Genomic DNA, 24,391 nt, shown 5'->3' with positions numbered 1-24,391 from the left:
GCAGCAGTTCAACTACATGAACACAAGCAGTCGTTAAACCGCGAGGAAGAGAACGGTACAAAGGAAAGCGTGGCACTGTACTTCACACCTCCTGCCTGCTGGTGGCGGTAAACGATGTGAAACACGTCACTGCGGTGCCTTCGAGTACAAACCGGAAGTAGAAGACAGACACACGCAGCTTCTGTTTTGTTCAGAGTTTGACTAAAATCCTTGATTTTCGGCTTAAAATGCGGACGTTTTGTTGGATTGCACTGAGTTGTCGCGTCGTTTCAACGATAAATGAAACGTAAGTGAACAGTTAGTCGACGTCTTTGAGCTTGAACTCGGGATTGTTTGTGTCATTAGCTGCTATCGCTGCTCAGTCGGTTAGCTCTCGGGCGCTGGACCGTCCCTCCCCGTGTCTCTGCAGCTTAATTCCGGGGAGGAAATGGGACGAGGGAAGGGTCGAGAGCAGCGACGCGGTCCCCCGATGGGACCGCCGGGAGAAGACGCGCCTCCGTTCGACATGGGTCGACCCAGGTGGGGCCCGGTGCCGCCTGGAGGCTGGGGTCCGATGCCGCCTGACGGTTGGCCGCCACATGAGTGGGGTCCTCCGCCACCGGGAGGATGGGGACCACTGCCGCCTGGTGGATGGGGACCACCGCACGGAGACTGGGGTCCGAGAGGGCTTCCGCATCCTGACTGGGACCCAAGAGGACCTCCACCGCCGGGCTGGGGGGGGCCCCCCGACGACTGGCTTCCTCCTCTAGATGACTGGCGTCGATTTCGTGAGGACTGGAGACTTCTTCACCCTGACGACCTGAGACTGCCGCACCCGGATGACTGGAGACCCCCGCATCCAGATGACTGGCGACCTCCACACCCCGACGGCTGGGGACCCGACAGGCCTCTCCCTCCACCCGGTTGGGGACATGCGGGCTGGGGTCCAGAGCCTGCTCCACCTGTACCCCCTCCCGTCATCCCCCCGCCCCCTGTAGCGATTCCTCCTCCGGACCCTGCAGCTTTTGCCCCGGTGGCCCCGGTGGCCCCGATGCCCCCTGTCCCTGCGTTCGGTTTCCCGGCCTTCCCTCCTCCAGGCTGGACAGGAGAGGTAAAAACTCAGTTTTATGTCGTCACACGAAGCTGTTTTTATTTAATGTTCCGGTTGAAGATCCGTGGATCAAGTGAAGTAGAAAATGCTTCATTTGTACTATATTTAAACACAAGAATTCAGACAAAACCTGAACCTGTTTTCTCTCTGGTTTTCAGCCTGTCCCTGAGGAACCGCTGGTGAATCCACCCCCGGACCAGCCTGAGTGGGTGAGTCCAGACTTTGGTTCAAATCTGTGTTTAATAGTTCAGTACAGAGTTTTCTCTGTGATGATGAGCTTTCCCTAGTTGACAGGGGTTAAGTTAACCAACACAGAGTCAAACGTGGGTTAAGAGTTATACCAAACTATAACTGATTATATCTATACCTACAGTTAGTTATACCTACCTACTAACTAACTGACTGACTGACTGACTTAGTTAAAAATATGGTCTAAGGCAGAGAGAGAGAGAGAGTACATTACAAGGACAAGAAGTAGCTAAAAACAACAGTTTTTAGCTGAAAGATTTAAAAGTTGAGGAAATCTCTTAAATTTTGTTATAATTTATTTATTTCTCAGATCAAAGCCTTGATCTCAGCTCCGCCCACTGAGTCCAATCAAGCTGAAGCTAAGAAAGAAGATCCAACTGTCCCCAAGACACCTGCTGCTGATGGCGTCGCTCCCGGACCCAGCCCTGTCTCAAAACCTAAACCTGAACCCAGCAAGACCAGCAAAGCCATCGGCCTTCTGGGAAAACGCAAGTTTGACAAGTGAGTGTTTGAATCACTTGAGGGGACATCGTCTCCTCAACAGCTGATGATGTCCTCTTCTGTCTCCATGTCCTCAGGCCTCCTCCTGGCAGGTCCACAGGAATCATCTCCTTCATCGGGGTAAGAAACAAACTCTGACATGCTCACACACACGCACACAGACGCAGACCTGACCTCTGACCTTCTGTCTGACCAGCCGACCTTTGGCTACATCGAGAGAGAAGATCTGGAGAAATTCACCTTCAGCTTCAGCGCTTTCTTTGGTAACCCCAAAGCCATGACACCCGGGGTCAGAGTTCACTTCACCGGCTGTAAGAACAAGGTGAGGTCGCCCCCTAGTGTCAGCTGACATCAGCAAAAGATTTTTATTCATCAGAAACTTGATAAGTCACCAAAACGTCATTTCATTTTTTAGCTAAATGATTATTTGACTAAAGTGAGGCAGTTATTAATTTACATTCACTGTCTGAGCCAAGATCACAGCGCCCTCTGCTGGAACTTATTTCACTTGACGATGAAGTTTCAAGCATCTTTGTTTGTTTGTAGCACAAGAGTCAGATAGCGACGGACGTCAAAGTGGCTCCAGGTGGGACGGAGAACGTTGACGTGGACATCTACGAGGCCGTGGTCAGTAAACCAATCGTGGAGCCTCAGGTGAGTGTGTCATCTTTTTTTTTCCCCTCCCTCTCTCAACAAACAGTGTTTTAAAGGGCATTTGGGTTTTTGCTGAAGTGAGTTTGGTTTGTGTTAGATCCAGAACATCTGATGGAAATTAACCAGGTTGTTAAGATTAAAAGAAGAAGAAAGAATCACACAGACTTGGAGACTGTCTTTTGTGGAGGAGGAAATGTCTGGTAGCTGACCTACCCCCGTGCCCGTGTTTGTTGTCCCACAGCCTGGCGAGCGCCAGTACCCGGGTCAGGTCTACGTGAACATCGGTCCACTGAGGACCAACCTGACGTTTGAGAGGAAGGACAGCACGGTGACGCTGCTGAAGGACGACCAGGTCCTCATCAACCTGCTGACCGATATCGTGACGGAGAAGAGGAGGGCCACCAACATCAAACCCCAGATCCCTGCCACCTTCAGCCACACGGGGGAGACACGCGAGGAGGTCAGTGACGTCTGTGAACTGTCCACATGAGGGCGCTGCTTCACTCCAGAGTTCACTACTGCATTTTTGGAAACGTTTTTGTTTTAACGCCAGTAACGTGTTTTCCTAGTGTTTTGGAAACGTAATTCTTTTTATCGTTAGTAACTTTTTTTAATCGTTAGTTATGTTTTCCAAACATTTTTGCCATTTTTTTTATTGTTACCAACGTGTTCATAACATGTTCATCTTGTATTATTGTTAGTAACGTGTTCCTAATATTTTTGGAAACGTGATTTTTTTTTTAATGTGTTTGTAACATTTTTGAAAACCCAATTTTTTTTTATTGGTGTATTTTTGAAAAACGTGATTTTTTTTTTTCATCATTAGTAACTAAAAACCAAATGACATACAGACAGAATCTTTTTTTTTGTATATTTTCTGTTGTTTCCGGATAATCGTCTCTAACATTGTTGCTGTTTGTGCTGCAGGGCATCATCATCAGCCTGAAAGACGACAAAGGCGTCATCAAGTCAGAAAAACATGGTGAACTTCCCTTTGACATTGGAGAAAACCTGAGTGACGTGGAGTTCACGGCCGAGGACGTCAGCGAGGAGGTGGAGTTCACCGTCCTCATGGTCAGAACGTCCTCTGTCACATTCTCTTCATAAACACACATTTTTGTTTGTGCTCCAAACGTCACCTCTTTTTTTCCCTCTGCTTCATCTTCAGTTGTTGTCTGGGAAACAAGCCGTCAGGATCCGTCGCGTGAAGGAGCCGCTTCTCCTCACGCTGTTGTCCGCAACAGAGGAGGCAGCGCTGGCGGCAGCGAAACAAAACCACGACGGAGACTCGGAGACTCCTGAAGGAAAGACGAGGGTCCAAGCGGAGCTGCCGCCCGGTATGATGCTGGACTCTGAACTGTACGAGGGGATTGTCAGTCAGCCGATCATAGAGCCTACGGTGAGTTTGACACAGATGTATAAAGTACTAGAAACCAAGACTTGAGTAAAACTACAAGTACGTTGTTCTTTAAACACCACACTTAAGTACAATACATGTTGAATACTTTAGTACTTCCACTTAAGTCATTGGCTTTCATTGACTGCTATAGACGTCAATTCGACCACTGCTCTGAAAATGGCTGACAGCCAGTGAGAGTATTGCAAGTAGTTTATTTTAAAATGTATTACTCAAAAAAAGTAGAAGTATTGTGTTATGAAGTTATTAACTCACAATGATATGTGTTCTTTAAATTTGAAGGTGAATTTTTGAAGGCCATTATTATTTTATTATTTTATTATATTATATTATATCACAATCTTTCGGGAGGCAGAGAAGGCATTTCGTTCCATATGAACGCTCTTTTACGCCCACAAATGAAAACATAGACTCTAATGGCGCATTTACACCGGCTCTACTGGTCTCAGCACGATTAGGTTGCATCTCCACTAGAAAAAAGTACCTACTTAACGTGGGCGGAGTCATCACTGCACGGCTGAGTGAAACTGTGGTGACTTTGTTTTTTACGCGACACACACACACACACACCCACACACGAGTGACTAGTGCCTCCACACCAGACTTCTGTAGTTGTTGGAGATTAACCCAGGATTGTTTAGGATTGTTAAGTAGTTTTAACTGATCTACAGTTCGGCACTGTTTGGCTTGATTTCTGTCCACACGTCTCCGGAGTACAGCCTCCTACTCCACAGACTACAGGTCTGTGGTGCCGCTCACGATCGCCAGTGCTGTCCCTAAATACACCACTCCACTCAAGACTCCTGTTAAATATAGAGGTTTCCCTGGTAGTTGTTGGAAATGAACCCACGTTTTTAGGATTATTAAGTAGTTTTAAGGGATCGACCGTTCGGCACTGTTTGGCTTGATTTGTGTGTGAGACGTCTTCTCCTGTGACAGGACACACTGACCAGTCAGCAGCCGGCAGTCTGACCAATCATCGCATAGTTACCTACTACTAGCACGCTTGGAACCTCGCCGGAGCAGGTACTAAAAATAGTACCTGGTATGAGGTACTACGCTAGTGAAAACGCTACTTAATCCATGCCGTGGTGAGGCGAGGCAGGTAGAGGTGGTGGAAATGCGCCATTAGTAGGGCCAGGGGTGGAGCTCCTTCCTCAACACCCCCAGCACTCGAAGAATTTCAAGGTGTCGAAGGTGGTGTTTCTGGTTCTTCTTCCATCTGGAAACAAACTAACAGGCAACTCCAGTGTTGAGTGCTAAGTCCATGCAGAGTGAAAGGCTCAGTGATGAGCCAGCTTCATCCAAACCTGGTGACAGAGCCATCTACAGCTCTGGCAGTGATCATATGGGTTTGGAATGATTCCTAACAATTTTGCAGTGATGTTGCTAGGTTTTCAGTGTAATGTGTCCCGGGACCCAAGGGTGTTATGTGCACTGTAGCGGAGACTGGGAGGGGAGACAATGGGCTGTGACAGTGCGCGTCCCATTGACGCAATGACGGTGATAAATGCATCCTTTCTGAATTCTTTGCGTCAGAGACGCAGGGCTAACAACATTGCTGATTTTGTAATTGTAACAAATAACGATGCAGCACATTAAAAATGTATTCGAGTACCAAACTCATTGAAAATATGTAGTGAAGTACAAGTGGAAGTAGGAGAAAAAGAAATACTCCAGTAAAGTACAGATACAGCATTTTAGTACTAAAGTACAGTAGTGAAGTAGTTCTACTTTGTTACTGTACATCTCTGGAGTCAGACCATAGGTGACCACAGGGTCAGGTGTGACTTCTCGACTGACTCCGCCCACTCTCTTGTCAGCCCACCTTGCAGGGTTACCCGGGTCAGATCAGCGCCAACATCGGCCCGATCAAGACAAACGTGACCTTCAACCACCAGGACTGCGGCGTGACGCTGCTGAGGAACGACCACGTGCTCATTAACCTGCTCGTCGATGCCTCCACCAAGAAGAGGAGAGCGGCAAACATCAAACCCAAGATCCCATTCACATTCTGTTACACCAAGGAGAAGAGAGAGCTGGTAACACACACACACACACACACACACACACAAGGACGTCATCACTAGAGGTGGGCGATACATGCATCGTTTGAAATAATATCGTCATTTGTGTTCCAACACAAATCGACATTACTGAGTATGTAAATTACTTCATAATAACTGATGCACGTCGTCACGTAGCTAATATAGTGTTTTTGTGTATTATGATGTAGCAGTTTTGTATTATTAAGTAGCTAACGTAGCGTTTTTGTATTATAACAGCAGTTTTTGTGTGTTATGTAGCGTGTTTGTGTATTACTTACCTAACGTAGCATTTTTGTGTATTATAAGGTTATGTTTTTATGTATTACATAGCTGATTTAGCGTTTTTGTGTATTATGTTGCTAATTAGTGTTTTAGTGTATTACGTAGCTAATGTAGCATTTTGTGTATTATTACGGAGCTAACATAACGTTCTTGTGTATTATGACGTAGCTAACGTAGCGTTTTTGTGTATTATGTAGCTGATGTAGCGTTTTTGTGTATTATTACGTAGCGTTTTTGTGTATTATTACGTAGCTGATGTAGCGTTTTTGTGCATTATTATGTAGCTGATGTATTGTTTTTGTGTACTTCCTGTGTTTCAGGGCATCATCACCGTCCTTGGGCCTGAAGAGGGCATCATAAACTCTGACGACCACGGTGAACTTCCCTTCGACGTCTGCGAGAACTTCAGTGACACAGAGTTCAACAGCAGTGACATCCACCAGGAAGTGGAGTTCACTACGACCATAGTGAGTCCACACCCAGACCCAGACCTGACCCTGGGGACACAGGAAGTGTCTTTGTCTCACTCACTCTGTCTGTCTCTGCAGGTGAAGTCAAAGAAGCGAGCAATCAGACTGAGGAGGATGAAAAGGTTTGAGGACCAAATCCTGGCAGAGCAGAAGAGACGTGGGGAGGAGGAGAAGAGGAGGAAGAAGCTCGAGGAGGAGGAGAAGAAGAGGAAACAAGAGGAGGAGGAGAAGAGGGGGGAGAAGGAGGAGGAGGAGCAAGAGAGGAGGAGGAAGGAGGAGGCTGCAGCGGCGCTTGCCGCAGCTAAAGACAAGGTGAGGGGGAGAGGGGGAGCAGGCGTCACTCGCTCAGTCATCTTAAAGTGAACAAGGTGATGAGAGGTGTTAAGCTTTTCTTCATTTATGTTTCATAAACGTTCACGAGAGAATCACCATGATTTCTCCCGGCTCTAGTTAAACGGAACTTGTCTCTCACAGTGGACGCCGCTCGGCTTCTCGGTGAGAGATCCCTGCACGCGAGACGACATCAGCAAGGAGAGGTTTGAAGGAACTGTCCTCAGGGCCATCTCCCAATTCCCTCGCAGGGAGATCAAGAAGGAGCCGGAGGAGGAGCACACAGGAGGGGGACAGGTAAAAAAAAATTTTTTATCTTGTCTTTAAAAATGTGTTTGGTTTTCAAAACCGGGGTTTTGTTCTTCAGGTGAAAATAAAAGTGGAGACAAAAGATGAAGTAGAGGAGGAAGGAAAACCTGTCACAGAGGAGGAAAAGATGGAGGTGAAGAAGGAGGATCATGTGTTGCAGGCTGGAGGCGGAGCAAAAACAGGCCACGAATTGGGACGACTGGTGATGACCATCGACGGTCAACAGAAGCAGCTTAGCTTCGGTCCCAGAGACCTGCTGACCACGGCCACCATGCTGGACGGAGACAAGGTGAGAGGCTTCTCCATGAAAATGTCTTTATCTCACTGTTAGAGAGACGTTGAACTTTGATATTAATGTGTTTTTTCCATGTTTGATCTCAGGTACGTTTCAACATTGCCACCAATTCAGAGACCAAAGAGGAGCGAGCGACCTATGTGGAAATCCTGCCCGACTCCTTCGAAGAGTCCACCGAACAACGTCGAAACGTGAGACTCTGGAACAACTCCAACGTTACAGAAACCCAGACGTGAACCCAGTGACCCTGAAATATTGTTTTTCCTTCAGGGCATCGTGATCGAGTTCTCAGGGCCCTCAGGCCTCATCAAGTGCAGTCAGAACCCACAGCTCTTCTTCTTCATGTCAGAGGTGATTGAGAAGAAGAGGCTGGAGTTAAACGAGAAGGTTGAGTTCAGCGTCATCCCGGTGAGTCGTGGTTACATCTGCTGACCCCTACAAGTTTTAGACCTATTACCCATTATTACATTACATTACATTATCCACATGGAGGTCAGAAAGAAACCTAAATAATCATTTTCCGTAAACACGGATTGATTCAGGAAATGTCTTCATCCGCACAACGGTGAAACGCTGATCCAATAAAAACCGTCTTGTTTGGACCATGCCTTAAACTATGTTTTTTCCAAGCATGAGACGGCAGAGGGCGGGACCCAGGCCATCAGGATCAAACGTTTCACAGAGAACGTTTTCCTTCCGGCTCGCAAACTCGTTGCGGTCGGAGCAAACAAAGGGAAGGTAAGAACAGGCTGTTTTATGTTCAACCTGATACAGTCAAGAAAATGTAAAAAGCTTTAACGTTGTTGTTTTTCTCTCCTGGTAGATGACCATAAAACTGAGCAAAGCTGCAGAGGAGGCAGAGTGAGTTATGAACCTTTTATGAGTAATTTATCATTATTAGCTTAAGCCTGTCCCACACTGGAGAATTGGTTTTAAAAACGTGGGAGACCACAGACACAGCTTTTTAATGTTTTAATCCTGAGGGTGCACAGGTAAGACCACACACTTGGCCTTTTATCAAACCAAGATTCCAGGGATATGGGATCTCACAGAAACTACAGAATGTAAGCAGACATGGATGCGGACTGTCGACGTCGTTGACAGTTCTCTGTCCGGTTGTGATGCATATGCAAAACACATTAAGCGTTTACACTGTTGCTGGTTCGATTTGAAACGAAAGTACAGTGGGTACGGAAAGTATTCAGGCCCCTTTACATTTTTCACTCTTTGTTTCATTGCAGCCATTTGCTAAAATCAAAAAAGTTCATTTTATTTCTCATTAATGTACACTCAGCACCCCATCTTGACAGAAAAAAAACTAATGTAGAAATGTTTGCAAATTTATTAAAAAAGAAATCTGAAATATCACATGGTCATAAGTAGGGGTGCAACGGATCAAAAAACTCACGGATCGGATCATTTTTTGCATCAGCAAAAAAAGTCTGGCACAATCTTTTCGCTGAAGTGGGTGTGCGACGGCGCACCGTCGCAACGTGGCTCAAGCACTATCAGCATGTGTTTAAAGCCCTTGTTTTGCACAAGCGAACATGGCCTCATGTCTGCACCTATAAACTCACCGATAGCGTGCTTAAATGCCACGGTGATAAGCGATTGTTGAGCAGCCTTTGTTTTCACTCCTGTCAGTGAAACACGGGGGTGATGTCGCTTCAAATGCGTGGCCATGCTTGATGTGTTTCCACTGTCATGTGGCTTTCTTGTGCCACCGTGCCTACACACCATCACAGTTTTATCCACTAACCTCTTTCCTTCGTCATTATATTTGACAGGGAAGCCAAAATTCTCCCATACAGGGGATTTAAATGACGCGGGGCGTTCAAGCTCCTCCGTTCCTCCGCTCGCCATGACCACGCTGTGTGTGGACTGAACATGCGCACAACTTTCATAAATCAATCCGCGGATTACGTGTGTGCCGAACCGAAGATATTGATCCGAACGGATTAATGATGATCCGTTGCACCACTAGTCATAAGTATTCAGACCCTTTGCTGTGACACTCATATTTAACTCACATGCTGTCCATTTCCTCTGATTGTCCTTGAGATGGTTCTGCTCCTTCATTGGAGTCCAGCTGTGTTTAATTAAACTGATTGGACTTGATTAGGAAAGGCACACACCTGTCTATATAAGACCTTACAGCTCACAGTGCATGTCAGAGCAAATGAGAATCATGAGGTCGAAGGAACTGCCCAAGGAGCTCAGAGACAGAATTGTGGCAAGGCACAGATCAGGCCAAGGTTACAAAAGAATTTCTGCAGTACTCAAGGTTCCTAAGAGCACAGTGGCCTCCATAATCCTTGAATGGAAGACGTTTGGGACGACCAGAACTCTTCCTAGACCTGGCCGTCCAGCTAAACTGAGCAATCGTGGGAGAAGAGCCTTGGTGAGAGAGGTAAAGAAGAACCCAAAGATCACTGTGGCTGAGCTCCAGAGATGCAGTAGGGAGATGGGAGAAAGTTCCACAAAGTCCACTATCACTGCAGCCCTCCACCAGTCGGGGCTTTATGGCAGAGTGGCCCGACGGAAGCCTCTCCTCAGTGCAAGACATATGAAAGCCCGCAGAGAGTTTGCCAAAAAACACATGAAGGACTCCCAGACTATGAGAAATAAGATTCTCTGGTCTGATGAGACCAAGATTTAACTTTTTGGCGTTCTAAGTGGTATGTGTGAAGAAAACCAGGCACTGCTCATCACCTGCACAATACAATCCCAACAGTGAAACATGGTGGTGGCAGCATCATGCTATGGGGGTGTTTTTCAGCTGCAGGGACAGGACGACTGGTTGCAATTGAAGGAAAGATGAATGTGGCCAAGTACAGAGATATCCTGGAAGAAAACCTCTTCCAGAGTGCTCAGGACCTCAGACTGGGCCGAAGCTTCACCTTCCAACAAGACAATGACCCTAAGCACACAGCTAAAATAACGAAGGAGTGGCTTCAGAACAACTCTGTGACCATTCTTGACTGGCCCAGCCAGAGCCCTGACCTAAACCCAATTGCGCATCTCTGGAGAGACCTGAAAATGGCTGTCCACCAACGTTCACCATCCAACCAGACAGAACTGGAGAGGATCTGCAAGGAAGACTGGCAGAGGATCCCCAAATCCAGGTGTGAAGAACTTGTTGCATCATTCCCAAGAAAACTCATGGCTGTACTAGCTCAAAAGGAGCTTCTACTCAATACTGAGCAAAGGCTCTGAATACTTATGACCATGTGATATTTCACTTTTTCTTTAATACCTTTGCAAATATTTCTACATTTCTGTTTTTTTTCTGTCAAGATGTGGTGCTGAGTGTACATTAATGAGAAATAAAATGAACTTTTTTGATTTTAGCAAATGGCTGCAATGAAACAAAGAGTGAAAAATTTAAAGGGGTCTGAATGCTTTCCATACCCACTGGACACAACGTCCGTTTCTAGGTCAACTTGCTTATTGCTCTTCACCACCAATCGCATGTCAAACATGTTTAATACTCAAGATTTGAAATCTGGAAGACGTGCGTCCACATCTGTTAACCCTTCACACAACAGGATGTTTGGCCAGATAATCTGTTCAAATAAGCATCAGTTTGGAACTCCCCCACGATTGTTGGAAGAACCAGATCAGGACTGAAATCTGGCAAATCAGCCTCTCACGTTGGGTGGGCTTTAAGGGTAAAATCAGGGTCATCCTAAGGCCTTTGCACGTTAATGACAACTAAACGACAAAAAATTGTGATTAACCCTAACTTTTTAGATCAAGTGCGACACAAAAGTTTGAGTTGCTTGAACATGTAGAGGTGATTAGCTAATGTTGAGTTTGTAGTATCAAAAGATGGTCAACAGGATGCGTTCTGATTGTTTGAATGTGAACCCGACACAATGTTACTTTCAGATACAAAAAAGCTGCTTTGACTGGATTCAAAGCAAATTTTCATGTCAATAAATACTTCTCACCTCAAAATGACTGTAGGTTCTTAGAAAGTAGTTGTTCATCTTTTTGTTGTATAAACGTGACAGGCTCTGATAAAAGTCTCTCATTTAACATACATACAAAAATATGTACAAAATGTTTACAAATGAAACCTTGTGTCTACATTTCAGGAAAGAAAAACCAGAGAAGGAAAAACTAAAGGCAGTAGTGAAAAGTCTTAGAGCGCAGGACAACAAGTCCAGCATCAGCAGGCGGGATCACAGCGCCCCCCGGCACAAATATGGCCACAGCAGAAGTAGGAGCAGGAGTCGAAGTAGGAGCAGGAGTCGAAGTAGGAGCAGGATTCCAATCACAGACGAGTTTGGCCGTGTCAAAAGAAAACATAGTCCCAGTGCCGAACGAGATCGTAAAAGCAGGTACAGAAACAGCAGAGAGAGTGAGAAGTCACACCGGCGCAGCAGGAGTCGCAGCAGGAGTCGCAGCAGGAGTCGCAGTAGGAGTCGCAGTCGGAGCAAGGAAAGGTCCAGAAAGGCCCCAGAAAGGAGCTGCAGAGAACGCGAGGAGCCTCCGAAGAGGAGGAGAGAGCTGAGTCCTCCTCAAAGACGTGGAGGCTTTGATGATGAGCTAGCTAGGAAGAAGCGTGAGCTAGAAGAGCTTAATGAGATGATAGCCTACAAAAAGGCTCTGGTGGACATAGATCCCAGGGGTCTGGAACCTGGACACAGGACTTGCATCGACTATGATCACGGCAGGATCACTATGCCACTCCCCGAGTTCAAACCAGTCCGTTCCATCCTGAAGAAACGACCCGAAGGACCGGAGTACGACCATCGCCCTCCTCAACATTACGATGATCCATATTATGATCGACCGTTTAGTCCTTACCAAGATCGGCGATATGGTGACCGCTATAGTGACCCATATGCAGCTCGCCCCTACCCCAACCCTCCTTATACTGACCGACCTTACAGTGAGCTTCCTTATGAAAGTCGGGTGTACAGTGAACCGCCCTACAGTGGTGTCCCTTCGTCTGCCAGTAATCGCTACACTGATCGCTACGATGTTTATGATGAACCTTATGAAGAACGCTACTATGAACCAGCATATTCAGACCGACCTAACGATGATCCACATCGCCCTGCAAAAGTGACCCAGTCTCTGGAGCCCCACAATCCATCCCCTTCTTTACAGCAGGCAGCCTCCTCACAACCTGCTTCAACTGCCTCATTTTCCCAAACTCCCTTCAGACCTCCTTCTCCCGCTGAACCGCCTCCTCGAAGTCCATCCCCCAAGCTGAAGAATGTAACCCAGCGTCCATCGCCTCCAGTTGAGAAACCACCACTGGACCGTTTCCTTGACATGCTGAACAAAAAAGTTGTGGCTGAAAAGAAATCTGAACTGATTCAGGTCAGAGATGACCTTCTGCCTCATGAGCGGGCTCTTCAAGATGGTGCAGGATTCTCTCGTTTTGTTGGACTTGTCCAAGAGCAACCAAGCAGCAGTCAAGCTCTAGAAGGGGAAAAGAAACAACAAAGCCCTAAACAGTCCTCGGAGGAGAGAATCAATGAAGAATCAAAGATCAAGGCAGAACCCTATGACAAGATCCAGAGTCTACTCCGTTCGATTGGCCTGAAGCTGAGTTCGGGGGATGTGTCTAAACTGGCGAGCCGGGCTCAGGAGAAAATCTACAGTCCAAAGTCCTCCTCCACAGAAAGAGAGACATTGTCCTCCACAAAAGAAGAACTGCAAACATGTAGAACGGGATCAGTTGAACCCGATCGCAACCATACTCCCTCTCCCATTAGATCCTCCAGTGTGGAGTCACTCAGCAGACATAGAACAGTGTCAGAGTACGAAGAATTCCTAGACCAGCAAGAGCTGGAGACACTAAAGAAGGCACAGCAGTTACAGAATCTCACCAAGACGATGGGGAGTACTCTCCCCTCCACCATGCCTCCAAAACCACCTCCTGGGCCTCCGCCGACTCAATACATACACCCACCCCCACCTGTTAACTGGCCACTGGGAGGCACCATTTATCAAGAACAGACCTTGACAGCTACAAGCATAGGAACTCAACCAGCCTGTCAACTACCACAGAGATTTGGCTTTCCTCCTGGACCTCCTGCTGGACCACCTCCACGGCATCCTGGCCAGCCTCCTCCAGGGCCCCCTCCTGGACCTCCACCACGGCGCCCCACTGTACCACCTCCTTTTGCTCCGACGCCCAATAATACAACCTTACCTTTCATTGGCCAGCCCCCTGCAGCACAATTATCTGATACCAGTCCTCCACAGCCCATAACCACTGCCACGGCAACACAGTTACCAGTCACATCAAGTCCTCCGAGCAATGACCAGTCAGCCATTTCTACGACTATGGCCAGATGTTTGAAGGTCATAGAGACTGTCAAGTCTCTGGCATCACAACCCACAGCCAAACCAGTGAAGTCAGTCCAGTTCAGTTTACCCACTGAGTCTCCATCAGTGTCCAGTTTTCAGGTTTCTACAGAGACGGATGAAGACGTGAAGGCAAAGCAGAAGGAGAAGGTATGATTCCTGTTGTACCTTTTAACATGAGTAGAAGTACTGGTTCTGGCTTATCATATGAATTATCGATGTAGTCTAATGTTACCCACGGCACAGTCTTATATTAGATCTGGGGTTCTCTTTTTGGTGGATTCTGACCTACAGTACATAGAATCCCCCACAACAAATTCAAGTGGATATGCAGGACTTAATTTAAATAAAGGTTAATTTTATTTTTAACTTGGCAAAAGTGTTTATCAATCAAGCTTGATATTCTACTGGATGTAAAAAAATATTTTCCTACTAAGGCTCAGACATTTTGGTTGTCTGCACTGTACACACTGGTGCCCTTAGGTCACCTGCCAAGTGTGAAGGCTGTCAAGCGACCAGAAGAGGGCGCTAAATTCCTTATGTCCTTCCTGTAAGGAGAGCTCACAGCAGCTACTACAGCTGCTAGGTAGCTGTAGGAGTAAATGTTGTGCTAAAGCTAAGATGAACATTAAAGGAACTGCTTATTTTGGCTTCTCACTCTTTGGGCATCTCCATAGTTGAGAATCCACAAATTTGATTTGGCAGAGATTCTAACACCAATTATAGTATTGTGTCACTACAAATTTGTGCAGGCTTGGGACTGGAACTAGGAGTGCCCTGTCAATTTAGAGTGTCCAATTACCAATGGACAGTGGGGATTTGTGTAACCTGCTCAGTGGTACCCCAGCCCTTGAACAGGTGGAAATTCAAACGGGCAACCCTCTCGTAACAAGCCAAGTTCCCTTTCCACTTGGCTATGGGTTGCCCCCTTTCCAGTTTAATATCATACATTATTGATAATTGATTGACTAATGGCTCGATCTACCAACTACGAAATTATAGAAGCGACGTGGCTTTGGAGTTGGCATGGTCCTGTAGTAATCAAAAGGATCCACACGGTGGAGTTAATGAACTACCAAAGCTTCAGAAACATTTTGTGTTGCTGTTGCAGCTGGATTTATATGACCAGAGGATCTTGGAGAAAAGGGAACAGCAGTTCCAGGAGAAGATGGCCCGCAAGAAACAAGGGGACAAGGATGGTGCGGCAGTCGCCCCAGGTATCAATTTAAGACACTTTGACGATAACTAGCAATCTTTAAATTACAGACATTTGTGAGTTTTAGCATGAGAAAGATTATGTCCTTCGCGTGCTTCATAGACGTAAATACGTTTAAGATGAACTTTTACAGCTGCATGCCTTTTTATAGATGGTACGGTCATATAGACTCAGGGATATAGACGAAAGATAAAACTATTTTTATTTTATTTTTCTTTAACAGGTAAGATGGGATAAATGTGTTTGTCTCCCAGAGTATTTTTCAGGTTTGATCAGCCACTCATTTGAAAATGTGTATGGTAGAAATGTTAAGATATGATCTTGAGTGTATAGAAATAATTAGCTAGGCCTAACTAGGCCCCTTAGATAGAGACCATACTCTCCACAGCATTTCAGTGCCACATTGATGTCTCTTTAAATTTTGTGATAGAGATGAGAATTGCAGCTACAGTGGAATATCACATGTTCGCCGAGCCTAGCGATTTGTTCTGGCAATCAAGAAAAGAAGGCAAAAGTAACATATTTTCTTCTTTATATTATGACTCTGTTGCTATCTAGAGGTTTATGGAACCCATTTGAGATAATGAGAGATCAAGAAGGTACATCATGTTTTCTATTAATTTGCGTAAAAGCCGATACACTAAGCTTTATTTTTTCATACGTTAATATTTGATAAAAGTGTACGTTAACGTAACTTTACTACTAATTCTTTTTAATACGGACTTCACGAACTGACTTAGCTGATATCTAGTCCTGGTTATTAGCTAGACATGAAGTACTTAAAAGGCAGGTCAGGTAGTCTCTGTAGGTTTGGGTTTGCTGTTTCTAGTTTTATAGCCAGTCAGACTCCTCCCAATCGGCAAGGCTTGTCCATGCGGCTGGACTGTCCTTTATCATCCATACCTTACTCACTGCTGCACCATCATTTATAAGAGGATGATTATAGCAGCTTTGACTTTTATTAAAAGGACCAACTGTGGCGACTGCTGAGCTCACACCCAGTGTCTCCCTCTACTGTAAGTTCTGTTACTTAAGACTTTCAGTGTGTGTCACCAGAACCAATGTAACCAAGGGGGGTACAAGTGTTCTTTGAGTTATGTAGGTACTGCATGTACAGAGACTGCAATTCTTCCAGGAATGGATGGAGGCAGCATATACAAGTGTTCCTGCCTGACTTTGCATGCTAAAGAAGAAGAGAAAGAAGATGCAACGTGCGGAAGACAGCAGCCAGTGCGGCCGTAGCTTGGAGATAAGAAAGTCGAGTAGAATTGCGTACAGACTTGACACGAGAACCTGGTCTTTAGCATCCACGTTCCACGCTGTCGGAGGAAAAACCACGGTGCCTGTACTACCTTTCACTACCGTACCGTACCAACTTCTTAAAGTTGGCTAGCGACTCCCATTTCATGAAGTTATGTAGCGGTCACTTCACATGGATCGTGTTTTGACTGCTTCAGAAGTGCATCTGGTCCAGGACCTAGTAGGCCTTCAGGTTCACATGGCTTGTTCAGTACAGAATTCAGATTAGGGAGAATGCTACAGACTTTTGTTTATACAGGATTTAAATATTAGAAGTTAGTTTTTCTAAGATAAATATCACCACAAAGAAAAGATTGGACTCTTTAAATCTGTAATTTGTTTGTGATTCTTTAAAAGTGTTTTCTACATTGCAGCTTTAAATGTTCTGGAATAACTGAAGTTGCTAAACAGCTTTTGGTTTTTACAAGTTAATTTATTTGAGGTCAGATACGTATTTTTTTGTGTCTTTGTTACTTTTTGTTTAGTACATGGAACATTAAGAACATTTCCTTTGGCAAGTCTTTGAAGGGTGTTCTTGTAAAGCTGTTGAGGGTAAGTCAAGTTCTTATTCTGTTTGTGTCAAACTGAGATGAGGCTACATGTTTGCCGATGACACTTTAAATATTGTTATTGTTAATGTTAAAAACGTTCTGATTACTTAGTCACATGTTTAAATGTTTGCTTTAGTCTGAACTTACAGCAGATCAAGATTTATACTGACTTTAATATCTTTAAGTCATATTGGCAATTCAACAAAACCTCAGAGGCCGAGCCAAGTTTCAGTTCTTCACAAGATCGTGTTAGTCATGTCTCAGTCACAGAGGTATTAGATAATAAGCAGGTGGACATTTGTGCCAACATATTTTGTAATGAACCGTGTTCTGCAGGTGTATGCTTAAGAAAGATGGTTGAACTAGCTTCTCTATTGCTTTTATAGATCTAGCTTCTATAATCTGTGAACCTGAAGTTAGCTCAGGAAGCTAACCAAAGAGTTTTCATTGTAGGCACTTAAAGTCAGCTATCATTATGCTTTACAGTGGGAGTCTGAAGGCTGTGCTGATTGTTCTCAATAACACAGGTTTCAGTAACTTGATCATCGTCATATCTAAGCTAAGCTGTTTACTTTAATTGTTGTTGCCTCATGATTAAGAATGTAAGAAATGTTGGGTTGTTGGCTGCCTAATGTCTAAATCAATCCATGTTAGCTCAAGAAGCTAATGTAGCGACATCATTAGCTTTAGCATTTTTCAGATGAGACTTACTGCTAGTCAGTCGTCAATACGGTAAGTGGTCAACTCTATACCTTCCCTCAATGACTTGCACAAGCTAATTGCTAAAGCTAAATTCTTGAAATACGTCCTCATTAGGAGTCAGTTGTGTGAATTAGCCCGTCGGTTGTCCAAAGGCCCATTTATACTCCATTGTCCTCTGCTTTACATCCGCCCATCCTAAATGTTATCTCTGTCACTACCGTACCTCTTTACATCTTTTGCGTAGGTGTGGTTGCTTTGCAATACTTCCTCTAGAGTGCAGTTCAAGCATCAGCAAATATGGCGACTGTTGAAGAGGTCATTTTATTGTGCTTGATCCGAAATAGACAGAGAGACGTTTCGCGGAATGTAAGTCATCCCATTAACATCAAATACATGAATTCTCACCGAGATGCTCTAAGAAACATAACAAACACCTGGAAAGACTTGTCGTCGTTTAGACCCTTGACTCTATACTGACCCCATTATCTCTGGTGGTATTGTTCTGTTTTATCCGTCACTGTCTCTCCTGGGACGTATTGACGAAGGGTTCCGTTAATCTTTTGTATCGAGTATAAATGGGTCTTAAGGGTGTTTTCACACAGTCCTTATTAAGTGAACTCAAGTTGATCCACTTGGACGTAGCTCTCTTTATTCACATTGTATGCAAATTGCCATTTTGAACTATTCACACCACAGATCTTTACCCTTGATACCCTTGAACTAGATAATTAGTGGCAGAAGCAGGCTTCTAATGTGTTTTACGTAAAACAGTCGTGGTTCTGTCGGTGGATTAGCATCTGTCCTGTCAAGCTAGGCACTGGAACCTGGTTCCAATGTGGCACCAGTATAGAACTTTTTCTTTTTTTCTTTTTTTCTTCTTTTAAACGACATCAAAGCTGAAGCACTGAGCGCCACCTGCTGTCACGTGTCATCTGTCACTGGCGTGTGGTGATGGAGGTGAGCTGCGCAAGGAAGTTAGCGGATGGATGCGCGTTTCAGTCCGCCGTGTATTTTTTTGTTTGATCAGAGTCCAGATCACTCTTCCGTGGCAGGTAAAGACAAAAGACACCACATGCCCCCAACCAGGTGACTCCTCCCACCTGGTGAAAACCGGTTCAACATAAACCAGGACCTGATGCAGATATCCTCCAAAAAAAAGTTTTAGGTTTGTTTTAACTCAAGATTTATTATAAACTTTTACTCAGTTAGTCTGTAACTGGTTTAGTTTTGCTTAATTATGGCTTCATTTTCTTTCCCATTTATTTAAAGTTTTTCATGGCTTTTGAAAAAAAAAGCACAGATCTTTAAAGTTCAGCTTTATCACCAATATTGTCTTATTGAGACATTGAAACAACACTAGCGATACGCAGCGCTAGTCTTTGGTCTTGTTGGTGTGTTTAAATCTACCGTGATGTCACAGCGAGCCTCGATGAACTTTAAGTCACTGTTAAACTCAAGGGGGCGGAGTTCAGATAAGTGAAGGTTCAGTGTGGAGTCAGGAACTGAAATGGATTACATTTTATGCTGCTGCTAACGTAATTGCAGCAACCTTTGCTGAAGCCAACGCGTTTCATGGTGACATGTCGCAAATGATATCATTATTTTGTAGAAGCTTGATCACAGAAGACTATTTGCAGCCCTTCATTGGTTTAAACAGAAGAGTCTGCCCTCTGCTGGTGAGGTAAGATGCTCACAGCTGTTCGCCACCTTTAGTTAGGTAGCAGTTTGTGTTGATAAAATGCTATCAACCTGGTTTTTGTGTTATTGGTCACATTCTATTGACCCTTGACCTTCACTGCCATTTCCTTTCTCTGAACGAAACACTGGATCCAGAACTCGCCACAGAATCCTGATGATTAGGGAGGTTATAATCTGATTAAACACATAGTTTTCCAGTTTTTGTTTTAAAATTAAGAAGTTTATTATCTTTACAGTGATGGTAGGTGATTATGTTCAATCATTTTTTAATATTAGTAAATGTTTTCTATTCATACAAAGTGGACATCAGAAGCTGTTGCTGCAGTAAAAGTTACTTTAGTTGCTAAAACGTGGTGTCACGAGTTAGAAAGCTACATAGTGCAATCATGCTAATGTTTATAAAAATGTTTGTAGAGTGACTCAAACTGCACCTCCAGAATCTACTGATGTTGAATATCAGCTGGTTTCATGAAGACTTGGTCCCTCTTGCTGGACATCAGAACTAGGGTTTGATATTTCAAATAATACCTGTGCATTATGTTTATGCAACTTATGTCAGTACTTTGTTTGATGTGCGCCCTCTGCAGGTAATAAACAGCACTAGAGGTCTTGATAAATTGCACGCAAACAAAATGGCTTGCATTCTTAACAGCAATTGGGCAGCCCATGGCCGAACAGAAAGGACCTGGTCTTGTAAATGGAGAGTTGCCAGTTCAAATCCCCAAGATGTTGAAGGCCTAATCCCCATGGCTAGTTCTTAATCAGACACTCTAAATTGACCCCATCCATGGGGGGGACCACATCCAGTGTAATCCGCTGCGGTGACCCAAAGAGATGGAGAAGCTGAATGGGAAATCCTAAACAGCCATTATGTGACTAATGGTAAACATTAATATGCCAAACCAGAACCATGGTGGATTTGTGAATTTGAGACCAGTTCTGACTTTTGTGCTGATGTGTTCATATTCTGGATTCTCTAGACCAGTTGGGCAGATCTTTTTGAAACCAGCTCCAGGACTCAGGTACAATCCTGGCAGGTCTACTTTCATGTGATTAGTGTGAAAGATTTTTGGTGTTTCATTTTACTAAAGTCCACTTTTGGAATTTCCAGGAAAGCCAATCAGCAGCGAGCCCAAGAATGTCTGGATCTGTGGTCATTCTTTGGTGTACTGGGCTGAATCTCGAGCTAAGTCTCCAGAGGTAGGTATGCAGCTGGGCATGGAACGGAGTAAGGTGGCCCTCTGGTGGAAGGGCACCCAAGGCATGACTTGGTCTCAGCTCCTGCCCCAGCTCCACCAGCTGAAGGTCACCTGGCCCAACCCCGACGTCCTCATTGTTCACCTGGGAGGTAACGACCTGAGCACCGACAGCCCCACTGACTTGCTGGCCTCCGTCAAGAAAGACCTGACCTCCATCAGGAGCATCTTCCCTCAGTGTGTCCTTGTGTGGTCCAACATCCTCCCTCGGAGGGTGTGGCGCCACTCGGCTGACAACCACGAAGTGGATTTGGTCCGCACAACCGTGAATCGTAGAATCCACAGTATTATCTCAGAGTTGGGCGGCACATCACTGTCCCATGACAACATTCGCTGCGGTGCAAACACTGGTTTGTACCGCGCCGATGGCGTCCATCTGTCCCCCAAAGGCATTGATGTCTTCAACCTGAACCTCCAGGATTTTCTGGAGAAGTGGGAGATGGAAGTGAACAAGGTGTCCGAGAAAAGTTAAACGTGTATTGGTGATATGTGTTTTTTTTTTTTATTATTTTACACTGTAGTCCGGTCAATCAGGATTTCTTCGATGGTCACCGGTTGCTTGGTAGTTTTAGCTTTGGTTTATTGAGAACTTTACAGTCAAATGTTTGTCTGACATGAAACAATAAACCCTACTCAACTGTTGACGTCAGTCTCTGAGTCGTTACTAAACAAAGACGAAGGAAAACATTTCATGAATTTTACTTTTTCTTTTGTTTGAACTGAGAGTGATTTTTACTGTTGGTACCTTCAAATTCTTGATTACGGACATGGGAAGTTCTGAATACGACGTGTTTGGGGTTCAGTTTGTGAAGTCAATTTACCTTTTAACAACTAATCTTGACAAGGAAATCAAGAACTTTATCCTACGAAAAAAAATTCCAACATATTTACTCGACGTCCACTGAAAATGTAACTTCCCTGGGCTCCAATATTTTGTCAACTCGATGAATTTGACGTTATCACAATCACAATGAATGTATTGGTGTTTGAAGGCAGTGTCTGAATTAAACCTGTGTCCATGGTCATAGTATATATCATAGCCGTTATCTCTGAAGTTAAACCAGAGTTTGCTAATTAGCATGTTAATTACATTATTGCATCCTATTAAATAACGACTTTAGCCTCATGTTACCTCCGTAAGTGGTAGTGTTAGTCTGCTTAGTTAGCATGTCTGTCTGTTAGTTAGCTTGTTTTTACATTAGCCCAGTGTTACATTAGCATGTTTCTATGTGACATCACTCTTGTTCTGAAGTTTGACTACTTCCTGTCACTGCTAATGACAGTTGTGGAAAGACTACTAACACTAAAAATAGCATTAAAAAAACACAGGGTTGTTTTTTAGAGTTCGAGAGAATAAACGTTATTTTAAAAATGTGTTTTATTTTAAAAGAACGTTGGTTGTGAGCTATTTTATTGTGTCAAAAGTTTTATATAAGAAGTTGTAAAAAGCCGAAGTCAGTGGCTATTATTTTGAAGGCCAGATTGAAAGGAGCACAGTAAAGCTGCACAGTAAATGTGAATTAGAATTAAAATTATTTAAAATTCTTGAACCTGCTTTTAGTTTTATTTTGCACAGGTAAAGAACAAATTTGGTTTCCGGTATAAATCAGGTAATTATTATGTTAGCTTATATTAGCCTATAAATGAACACCGATCAGAACAATAACGACTTGTATTGATCTGATAAAGATGTTTATTTACTGACTGTAAATGAAGTTGTAGATTCTTCAGACGGACGTGTGACACGTTAGCTGTGTTTTACCTGTTGGATCCGACAAGGTGAGTCTCTGTTTTCTCTCCAGGCTGCAGTGAAGGCGGAGCTTCATGAGACTCCATCTGAACGTCGTCGACTCGTCGGACTCGTCAGCGCCCTCGTGTTTTTGTTTCCAACTACTCACTGCATTTTTCTTTTCCTTTTTTTAATAATAGTGTAGTTTAGGCTGGGAGGACAGTCTGGTCCACATCACACATGTAAATTAGTATTTACTGTATAACAGTTTATTTTTTTAGGTTAAAAATACAACATTTTGATAACGTTTTAGCAACAGGAAATGTTTTATTTCAAGGTTAAACTTTGTTTAATTTCAGTTTACTGTGGTTTGTATGGCAACACAGAAAATGGGATCATAAAAAAAAAACCCTGTTCATATGATTAAAGTAAAAACTTTGAATTTACTTTATTTTTTCCAAAAATAACTAAAGAAATGTTGTAAATATATCGCCTATCAACTTTATATCAAAATACAACCAGAAAATACAGGAAATAAATATGTTTCAGAACAAAATGGTCATTAATTAGCAAATCTCTTTTTAAAGTCGTCTGACAATAGATTTAACTTTTTCTTTGCCAATTTAGCTTCGATGTTCAATTCAGATTTAATGTCGGTCTTATTTTGATGGAATGATGGGATTGAAAGTCGCTCTCATATTATTATTCACTCTTCCTCAAAGATAATGTGCTGCCCAATGAAATGTAAGAATGTGTGCATAATTACCCTGGGAATTCTACTATATATATATATATATATATATATATATATATATATATATATATATATATATGTGTGTGTGTGTGTGTGTGTGTGGGGCAAAAAAAGTATTTAGTCAGCCACCGATTGTTCTCCCACTTAAAATGATGACAGAGGTCTGTCATTGTCATCATAGGTACACTTCAACTGTGAGAGACAGAATGTGAAAGAAAAATCCTGGAAATCACATTTTTAAAGATTTTTAAAGAATTATGAAATATAAGTAAAAATAAGTATTTGGTCAATAACAAAAGTTCAACTCAGTACTTTGTAATATAACCTTTGTTGGCAATGACAGAGGTCGAATGTTTAATGTAGGTCTTCACCAGGTTTGCACATACTGTAGCTGGTATTTTGGCCCATTCCTCCATGCAGATCTCCTCTAGAGCACTGATGTTTTGGGGCTGTCGCCAGGCAACACAGACTTTCAACTCCCTCCACAGATTTTCTATGGGGTTGAGGTCTGGAGACTGGCTAGGCCATTCCGGGACCTTGGAATGCTTCTTACGGAGCCACTACTTCGTTGCCCGGGCGGTGTGTTTGGGGTCATTGTCATGCTGGAAGACCCAGCCTCGTTTCATCTTCAATGCTCTCACTCATTCTTTCCTTGACACGGATCAGTCGTCCTGTCCCCTTTGCAGCATGATGTTTCCACCCCCATGCTTCACAGTAGATTTGGTGTTCTTGGGATGCAACATTCTTCTTCCTCCAAACACGACGAGTAGAGTTTGTATCAAAAAGTTCTATTTTTGACATTCTCCCAGTCCTCTTCTGGATCATCCATATGGTCTCTGGCAAACCTCAGACGGGCCTGGACACGTACTGGCTTAAGCAGGGGATACGTCTGGCACTGCAGGATTTTATTCCCTGTCGGCCTAGTGTGTTACTGATGGTAACCTTTGTTACTTTGGTCCCAGGTCTCTGCAGGTCCTTCACCAGGTCCCCCCGTGTAGTTCTGGGATTTTTGCTCACTGTTCTCATGATCATTTTGACCCCACGGGATGAGATCTTGTGTGGAGCCCCAGATCGAGGGAGATTATCAATGGTCTTGTATGTCTTCCATTTTCTAATAATTGCTCCCACAGTTGATTTATTCACACCAAGCTGCTTGCTTGTAGATTCGATCTTCCAAGCCTGGTGTCCTATGACATCTCTTTGGTCTTGGC

At 44.0% G+C, this 24,391-nt stretch overlaps 1 protein-coding gene across 11 annotated transcripts; it reads left to right on the top strand.

Annotated features, from left to right (window-relative positions):
- The first annotated feature begins 128 nt into the window (after window positions 1-128).
- On the top strand, window positions 129-22,984 carry si:dkeyp-121d4.3. Of its 11 annotated transcripts, XR_006361828.1 has the most exons (23): window positions 129-1,090; window positions 1,249-1,299; window positions 1,650-1,840; window positions 1,918-1,960; window positions 2,037-2,162; window positions 2,387-2,494; window positions 2,736-2,954; window positions 3,422-3,568; window positions 3,663-3,893; window positions 5,735-5,953; window positions 6,562-6,708; window positions 6,790-7,023; window positions 7,162-7,338; window positions 7,409-7,639; window positions 7,732-7,836; window positions 7,916-8,053; window positions 8,276-8,383; window positions 8,469-8,506; window positions 11,746-14,125; window positions 15,087-15,192; window positions 16,976-20,323; window positions 20,422-20,463; window positions 20,553-20,578. XR_006361828.1 is itself a non-coding variant. In XM_044045432.1 (22 exons), exons 1-21 carry the CDS (start codon window positions 428-430, stop codon window positions 17,014-17,016), a joined length of 5,703 nt encoding a protein of 1,900 aa, XP_043901367.1. In that variant the 5' UTR covers window positions 129-427; the 3' UTR covers window positions 17,017-17,042; window positions 22,500-22,515. The 11 variants fall into 11 exon arrangements, 7 of the variants coding, with proteins under 7 accessions (XP_043901367.1, XP_043901370.1, XP_043901368.1 ...); XR_006361826.1 differs by having other exon boundaries at window positions 16,976-20,463; window positions 20,553-20,980; XR_006361829.1 differs by lacking the exon at window positions 20,422-20,463 and having other exon boundaries at window positions 16,976-18,908; window positions 20,553-20,979.
- Window positions 22,985-24,391: the final 1,407 nt, after the last annotated feature.

Source organism: Solea senegalensis, linkage group LG15 (genome assembly GCF_019176455.1).
Source record: "Solea senegalensis isolate Sse05_10M linkage group LG15, IFAPA_SoseM_1, whole genome shotgun sequence".
Taxonomy (NCBI): domain Eukaryota; kingdom Metazoa; phylum Chordata; class Actinopteri; order Pleuronectiformes; family Soleidae; genus Solea; species Solea senegalensis.
The sequence above is the reverse complement of the archived record's forward strand: the minus strand, read 5'-3'. Positions and strand labels throughout refer to the sequence as shown.

What these genes read in the sequence shown, in the direction of transcription:
- si:dkeyp-121d4.3 (XM_044045429.1), top strand. Translation starts at nt 428, where the DNA reads ATGGGACGAGGGAAGGGTCGAGAGCAGCGACGCGGTCCCCCGATGGGA. An exon ending in AACCAATCGTGGAGCCTCAG is followed by an intron (nt 2,495 to 2,735) that starts GTGAGTGTGTCA and finishes GTTGTCCCACAG; the next exon opens with CCTGGCGAGCGCCAGTACCC. An exon ending in CCATGCTGGACGGAGACAAG is followed by an intron (nt 7,640 to 7,731) that starts GTGAGAGGCTTC and finishes GTTTGATCTCAG; the next exon opens with GTACGTTTCAACATTGCCAC.